Source organism: Alosa alosa, chromosome 23 (assembly GCF_017589495.1).
Source record: "Alosa alosa isolate M-15738 ecotype Scorff River chromosome 23, AALO_Geno_1.1, whole genome shotgun sequence".
NCBI lineage: Eukaryota > Metazoa > Chordata > Actinopteri > Clupeiformes > Clupeidae > Alosa > Alosa alosa.
Window position 1 is genome coordinate 2,716,962 of NC_063211.1, and position 8,559 is coordinate 2,725,520.

Sequence of the window (8,559 nt, forward strand, 5' to 3'; positions counted from 1 at the left end):
ATGATCACGGAATTCATAGTTACCCACCTCTTATTTTACCACTACACCTCTGTTAGCTTTAAACAACTGACATGAGATCAAGAAACACATCAGACAGACATTGGTTTACAAGCTGGCCAAATGTAACAGTGCCCCTCATGAAAACAGCCATGTTGGATTGTGCTTCAGGTGTGTGTTACAGCATGTAGTCATGCTGGTTAATCTGTAAAGCTGGCCAAAGGAGTTAATCCAGCACTAACCTCCTGGCCCACAATCCCCCACAGACATCCAACCCCCCCTTTCTGTTCCTTTCCTTCACTCTCTCTCCACCCCCCCCCCCTCTCTCCTTCACCCCCCCCCCCTCTCTCTCTCTCTCCTTCCCCCCCCCCCCCCCCACCTCTCTCTCTCTCTGTGAAGTCTTCTCAGAGGTAATCCCCACTCCATGACTCTGATCCTCAGCTTGTCCCCATGGTGTGTGTGTGTGTGTGTGCGTGTGCATGTGTGTGCGTGTGTGTGTGAGAGTGGAGGAGTCTTCGGAGCTCTGAGTGTTATTGGAGCTGTCAGCTCTCCAGCTTCGGACGCCATCATGGAAAAACACTGACCTGAATTCCCTCACACTCTCACTGATAGGCTGAACCTGCTTTTACCTGCACATGGTGGTGGATATCGTGAGAGTGTGTGTATATGTATGTGTGTGTGTGTGTGAGTGTGTGTGTGTGTGTGTGTGAGAGAGAGAGAGAGTGTGTGTCTGTGTGTGTGCGTGTAAGAGTGTGTGTGTGTGTGTGTGTTAGGAGTGTACAAGTGAAGGTATTGTGAGATAAGCAGCTCCCAACCTTCATGTAACGGCTGTTGTTGATGAAGTTGATAATGTGCGTAATGTTTATGCACACACACACACACACACACACACACACACACACACACACACACACACACACACACACACACACACATGCTGATAAGGCTCCTGAGGGCAGTTCTGATATTTCAGTAGTACATTACTGATCCCCCTAAGGGCAGAGCCACTGGCCTACATCTACCACACATTATATATACCCCTGCTGATACACTCTCTATTTCACACACACACACGCACACAGACTTAAAGAGTTGTCACACAACTAATTAGTGACAGAGACAACAGAAATAGATTTAGCTCTGAAATAGGATAGGATGTAGAAACACTGAGGAAAGAGAGAGAGAGAGAGTGGTGTGAAAGAGGGTAGGACGTACAAACACTGAGGAGAGAGACAGAGAGAGAGAGACAGAAAGACAAGAAAAAGAAAAAAAAACAAGAAAAGGCTAACACTTGGAGTGTAGTCTGTGTTGATGTGGTGCTGGTCGCTAACACTTGGAGTGTAGTCTGTGTTGATGTGGTGCTGGTCGCTAACACTTGGAGTGTAGTCTGTGTTGATGTGGTGCTGGTCACTAACACTTGGAGTGTAGTCTGTGTTGATGTGGTGCTGGTCGCTAACACTTGGAGTGTAGTCTGTGTTGATGTGGTGCTGGTCGCTAACACTTGGAGTGTAGTCTGTGTTGATGTGGTGCTGGTCGCTAACAAAAGATACACAGGAGATAGACAGCCAGAAATAAAAGACTAGAAAAATAAAAGAACAGTAAGTAGAGCCCAAAAGAGCTCCTAGATAGGGCAGTAGGCACCAACGGTGGTTAAGCTTAGCCTGAGAGTGTGCTGCTGGTCACTCCGGTCCACATAGCGCCCTCTACAGGACCCACAAGCCACTTCACGAGATGCAGCCTAAAATGGCAGCCTTCTTCAGAGGCCTAATTCTGCCTCACAGACTCATGGGCCGTCAGGGCTGAACGCTTTGTCCCCTGCATACTACTGTGTGTGTGTGTGTATGTGTGTGTGTGTGTACAAGTTCCTACTTCCCATATGGACAGCAGTTACACACACGGCTCTGAGGACGGCTGAAGTGGAGTTTCCATTACTCCATAAGCACGCCTACTCTTCACGGAGAGCGGACAGGCTTGCACACACATCTCAGTCAGACCATAAAGGGATTTCAGGGTCATCATGGACAAAGGACGCCACCTAGTGGCATAACCTCATAACATGACGAATGACACTTTTGACATTGTCTGAGCAGCCCTCTACATTACCGACCTAGCAACTTTCTGTGTTCGGGTAGGAACACTGCCCCCACCCCCCCTTTCCGAAATCGCATATTTAGTTTAGTTTGTTTATTATTGTGCTTCTCAACTGTAGGAGGACCCTGAGAGCAAATCTTGTTTAGTGCTCCTTTAAGTATTGTGTTGGAAACGCAATGTTCACATCCCATAGGAGAAAAGCAGTGTCTGTGGGAAGTGTGTGTTCATGAATGAAGGAGAGTTCAATGAACTGTGATAGAAAGTGCTTTGAGTTATAACAATGTGGGCTAAATAAAACATTATTGACAACTTGACGATACTAAAATTCATAAAATCAGACCTCATTCTGCACCTCCTGTCTGCTCCTCCCCTCATTCTGCACCTCCTCTCTCTACTCATCCCCTCATTCTGCACCTCCTCTCTCTCTGCCCCTCCCCTCATTATGCACCTCCTCTCTCTCTCTGCCCCTCCCCTCATTATGCACCTCCTCTCTCTCTCTGCCCCTCCCCTCATTATGCACCTCCTCTCTCTCTCTACTCCTCCTCTCTCTGCCCCTCCCCTCATTCTGCACCTCCTGTCTGCTCCTCCCCTCATTATGCCCCTCCTCTCTCTCTCTGCCCCTCCCCTCATTATGCCCCTCCTCTCTCTCTCTACTCATCCCCTCATGCACCTCCTCTCTCTCTCTGCCCCTCCCCTCATTATGCCCCTCCTCTCTCTCTCTACTCATCCCCTCATAATGCACCTTCTCTCTCTCTACTCCTCCTCTCTCTGCCCCTCCCCTCATTATGCACCTCCTGTCTGCTCCTCTTTCTGCTTCTCCTCTCTGCTCCTCCCCTCATTATGCACCTCCTCTCTCTCTCTACTCCCCTCTTTGCTCCTCCTCTTTCAGAATGAAACATTTGTGTATAACTATGGTTTCTTTAGTTAAACCTTTGAGAATTCAAAATGCTAATTCCAATAATGCTAATATTAGACAGCCAGCCTTACATTGCAGTTTTGCATGTCAAAAAATAGACATGTTCAACAACTTTATTTGAAAAACATACATTAAGTTTTAATCATTTAGGTGAAGCGATGATGATTGACATGATGATGTCTTTAAGAAGCTTTCAAAAAGCTTCATGTGGAGTAACCCTACGGGGTACAGTTCATACAGTTCACACATTATTGGTTGGTTAAACAAACTAACTAGCACAATCTGTAAGTAGCCTTTACTGCAGATACTGTATTTGTAAAGTTGAACGAAAATGTTTTAATCTGCAATAAAGGCTACTTACAGATTGTGCTAGCAATCACAGGCACACACAGACACAGACACACACACACACACGCACACACGCACACACAGACAAACATACACACACACAGACAAACACACACACACACACAGACAAACACACACACACACACACACACACACACAACACTAACACACACACACACACACAGACAAACACACACACACAGACAAACACACACACACACACACACACACACACACACACACACACACACACACACACACACAGACAAACACACACACACACACACACACACACACACAGACAAACACACACACACACACACACTAACACACACACACACACACACAGACAAACACACACACACAGACACACACACACACACACACACACACACAGACAAACATACATACACACACACACACACACACACACACACACACACACACACACACACACACACACACACAGGCACACACAGATACACAGACACTGCCCTCAACCAGGCACACATTTATTGTGATACTGGTGTATCAGATGTACCAAACACCATATTTAAAACAGAGATACATTCCTTCTTTACTTTGCTATAATAGAAATTGAGCTGCAGAGGCCACAGAAGAAGTGAAAAACTGAAACTGCGCTCTAAGATGAATGTGACCTCACACAGCTTTGCAAAGTGTATAAATATTGATTGCACATCTCATCTAAGATTGCTACACACACACACACACAGGCACTCAGATGTCCTCTGTCTCATCACCCACGAACTCTGACGCATGGGCGCAGTAGTTGAACTCTGGGAACTGGACGGGCAGGTCTGTCCAGGACTCCAGCGTCTCCCGCCGGTCACCCTGCATCACCACGAAGCCGCGGATGCTCAGGCAGGGGCACTCCAGGAGCCTGTGGCACATCTCTGGACCCCAGAACTGACCCAGGGGGCAACAACATAAGAAGAGGAACAGGGAGGAGGGGAAAGAATGAGAGAAGAGAGAAGAGGAACAGGGAGGAGGGGAAAGAATGAGAGAAGAGAGAAGAGGAACAGGGAGGAGGGGAAAGAATGAGAGGAGCATGAGTGCTTTCCCAAGGTACTCTACATATATACCGTATGTGGACAACAGCTATGCACTTGTGTAGCAAGGATGATGGAGTACAGTTTGAAGTAATGTTTAGGGTTTCACCATGTAATGTAATGTCATGTAATGAATTCAATTCTAATTCTTTAATGTTGCAACTGTTACAGGCATTACAGAGGAATGAAGGAATAAAGGATCATAGTTTTACACAATAACGAAAACAGAGAACAAAATGTGCCAAAAACGGAATGAATTCTAATCTAGCATAATATTGCATTCTAATCTAGCATAATATTGCATTCTAATCTAGCATAATATTGCATTCTAATCTATCATAATATTGCCTTTTGCATTCGATATCTTGCATAACCCAAATGACCCAGATAACGTGTTGTTGAAGCAGTTCCAGGCAGGACTTACCTCTCCACATTTCTTGCACGACATGTACTTCTCAGCCTCGCAGTGTGCTGTCATCTCTCCATCTCCATAAGATGAGTTGGCGTTGATGTTAAATTTGGACCTAAGATATACATTAAGTGCTCTTAGTTTACTGACCAGCAAACTTAATAACAATGGCGAATCGGCTTCTGCGCCTTAAGTTTGTAATGTTTTGCCTGGTGCGTGAACTCCAGCCCAGTTTTTTGTCCTTAGACTTATTGTAAAAACCTCGGCTCTCAATACAAATTTGAATTAGTATCAAGCCCTTAAGTGCGCCTCTGTTTTTTTCTACAGCAAACTTCCTAAGAAAGATACTATTTCAGACCACCTGTTGGATCTTAATGTTGGTGACCAATGGACAGGAAAAACGCAAATAGTTATTTTAACGTCACTATTCTGTTACAACAATACTTGTTTATTGGATAGCGATAAACCCTGGTCACTAACCGAAAGTCCTCGGTGAGGTTGACATGATGTGCGTCCTCGATGACCTCAATGTCCGTGCCCTCACACGCCACCACCTCGCAACCGCGGCAACGGAACTTGACAGCCGAGGGGGGCAATAGCCTCCTCACTCTCTCGTCACTCTTCCTCTGACGAAGCTTCTTCTCCATCAACGCTTCAAGCTGATCACCCATCACCTGAGAACAAAAGGGAGGTTTAGACCAAATCCCATTTCTCATTTTTTACCGCTGCTCCTACTCCTAAACCCTAGACCCTTTTAAACTGAGTTGCAAGAGATGACAAAATGGGACAACTGTATGCTGATGACACAGTTTTATACACACACAAAGAACCAGCTCATTTAGCAGCTTAGGAATTAACTAATGCAGGGTTTGACTAAAAGGCTTGATCTTAGCTTAGAAATTAACTAATGCGATGTAGTGTATGACTAAAAGGCTTGATCTTAGCTTGAATATTACCAAGACAAAAAGGCTGCAAGGCTGTTTCATAGACATGTAGGTTATGATTGGGATGGCGTGCCATTCTCCCTAGTGCAAGTTAGTTTATCAAAATGGCCAAAGCTATAAAGATAAAAAAGCTAACATAGGATGCCTTTAAAACCACTATGCTGTGGAGTGCTATACTAGATGACATCAAGTGCTGTGGTTCTATTAGTAGCTTTAAATATAAACTCAAAAAATAAATCCACTCAACTGTGCAACCACTGACTTTACAGGCTTGACATTTAGTTTGTCGTTACTTTTATTTGACTTATTCTTGATTCTTTTTTCCTCACGGTGATGCCAGGGTGTGTGTATGTGTGTATTACCAAGTGTGTTATAACTTATATTACTGTACTTGATTTGTCTGTCTGTCATTGCTTGATGAATGTTGTCTAATTGTGCCCTGCTGATGTAAATTAGCCAGAGGGTAACTGGCACATTGCATCAAATGGCAGTTTAATTTATGTTTAAAATGATGGTATGAAAAGTATTAGTAACGCACACCAACTGATGTTTAGCGAGGTGCTAGCCACTGGCAATGAGTTCAAATGATAAAAAAGTGCCGTATACTCTGGCTCCATATGACAAGTCTTTATAAGGAAAATCTGATGAAGGCCTTATGGGCCGAAACGTAGTTGAGTAAAGACTTGGAGGCACTGTGCGGCACTTTTTTGAAATGGCAATGAATAATGATGCACGCTACTTTTACCCCTTGCATCGCGAGGAACCAATCACATTGGTGTATCTGATATAGGTGGGCCATGAGGCGAGCTAAACAGATGACGGCAGCAACGAATCAGTCAGTAAACATTGGTTGTAGTGTTATCCAATTGCGTCGAAGTCTGGAATCAGTCAGTAAACATTGGTCGTAGTGTTATCCAATTGCGTCGAAGTCTGGAATCAGTCAGTACACATTGGTCGTAGTGTTATCCAATTGCCTCGAAGTCTGGAATCAGTCAGTACACATTTGTTGTAGTGTTATCCAATTGGGTGCAGTGAGATTTTCAAATGCATGCTTGGTGCCGCCCCTTGAGTTGGGCCATTTTCATTATTCGTGGCCAGACCCTTAATCTTTCTAGATTACCAGGGTCTGGATTTTCCAGGCTAAATGACATGGTCCCTTACACATAACATGAATGACATGGGGGGTGGTGGTGGGTGGAGGTGGAGGCCTGAGTTACCTTGTCTTTATATGTTGCTTCATCCATCTGCTGGACGCCCTGGATGGCCCTTTGCATCAGGTTCTCTTTCCACTCGTTGAGTCGCTCGCGCTCCGCCACCCCTGAGCCCTCGACACCAATCACAATGTAGCTGCTGCCATCGGCCCGCCCACGCCCTCTCGCCTGAGCCAATCAAAGACAAGACATGAATAGAAATGGCTTTAGCAATTTTGAGTAAACCGAATCCTTCTAATCTCTCTGATCAGATAGATGGCTCACCAGAACGATCATTACTATATCACTAATGTAAGTGTGTATGTCTCTGAATCATAATTTTACTACTGCCGTAGTGTGTTGTGTGTGTGTGTGTGTGTTCATGCACGCTCATGTGTGTGTGCCTCACCTGAATCATTATAATTTCACTACTGCGTAAGTGTGTGTGTGTGTGTGTGTGTGTGTGTGTGTGTGTGTGTGTGTGTATGTGTGTATGTGTGTGTGTGTGTGTGTGTGTGTGTGCTCTTATGTGTGTGTGTATGCTCATGTGTGTGTGTGTGTGTGTGTGTATGCTCATGTGTGTGTGTGTGTGTGTGTGTGTGTGTATGCTCATGTGTGTGTATGCTCATGTGTGTGTGTGTGTATGCTCATGTATGTGTGTGTGTGTGTGTGTGTGTGTGTGTGTGTATGTGTACCTCACCTGAATCATGGCAATCTCACTGGTGACCAGACAGTATCTGATGACGATGTTGCACTTCTGGATGTCCAGGCCCTCCTCTGCCACTGTGGTGGCGATGAGCAGGTTGACCTCTCCACTGTTAAACTTCCTGATGGCGTCCCTCTGCTCACTCTGTCTGACCAGAAGAACAAACAAAGCTGTTAATGTGACCTTGACCTCTGCACTCAAATTAAAGGCATAAAAAGCCCCCCAAAAAATATATATAAAAAAAAGAACATGCAATAGGTTCCTGTTCATGTGACCTCTGCACTGGTGTGGTAGTGCTGAACATGCTATAGGTGTTTTATAGGTTTTTAATTTCTACTTGTATAGGGGCTTCACAAAGCCAAATGGCACATGTATGCAGACTTAACGAAGCCAAATGGAAACATGTGGTCCATATATGGAAGCTTAAAGGAGAATTCCGGCAATTTTTCACATAGGTCTGTATCTCGAGGTCACGAGTACTGTCGGTACGGAAAAAAAGAGAAAACTATCCGTTTTACCTAGCTCGAGTTGCTGAAGCCAACAGCTAGGGCTGCCAGGCAGCTAAAGTGCTATGGTCTGGGGGCATTTTCATTATGGTGCATGTATGGAGGCTTAACAAAGCCAAATGGAAGCTTATGACACATGTATGGAGGCTTAAAGAAGCGAAATGGGCATTACTCACGGCAGTCATTGGCTTGACGGCGCTCTGGTCTCCTGCACCAATCAGGTAACTGGACCGCACCTCCATGTCCGCAAACTTGCTGTTCTCCTGGATCCAGCTGTGCAGGGCCTGGGCGCTGAGACGTGTCTCTGTGAAGATAATCCCGCGTACCTCCTCGTCCGGCCCAGAGAACTTCTTCAGGATGACAGTGCGCAGCTCAGACAGAA

General features: G+C 45.3%; 1 protein-coding gene across 1 annotated transcript in view; it reads right to left on the minus strand.

Moving 5' to 3' along the window:
* Positions 1-3,773: 3,773 nt before the first annotated feature.
* LOC125288869 (interferon-induced helicase C domain-containing protein 1-like) overlaps positions 3,774-8,559 on the minus strand; it is a 14,353-nt gene continuing 9,567 nt past the window's right edge. Inside the window, exons 9-14 of the mRNA XM_048235551.1 lie at positions 8,354-8,559; positions 7,666-7,815; positions 6,993-7,154; positions 5,312-5,505; positions 4,847-4,946; positions 3,774-4,279 (exon numbers count right to left, since the gene is read on the minus strand). The exon at positions 8,354-8,559 is cut by the window's right edge and continues 54 nt beyond it. Of these exons, the coding sequence (XP_048091508.1) occupies positions 4,091-4,279; positions 4,847-4,946; positions 5,312-5,505; positions 6,993-7,154; positions 7,666-7,815; positions 8,354-8,559 (1,001 nt within the window). The 3' untranslated portion in view covers positions 3,774-4,090. The remainder of the gene's footprint in view (positions 4,280-4,846; positions 4,947-5,311; positions 5,506-6,992; positions 7,155-7,665; positions 7,816-8,353) is intronic.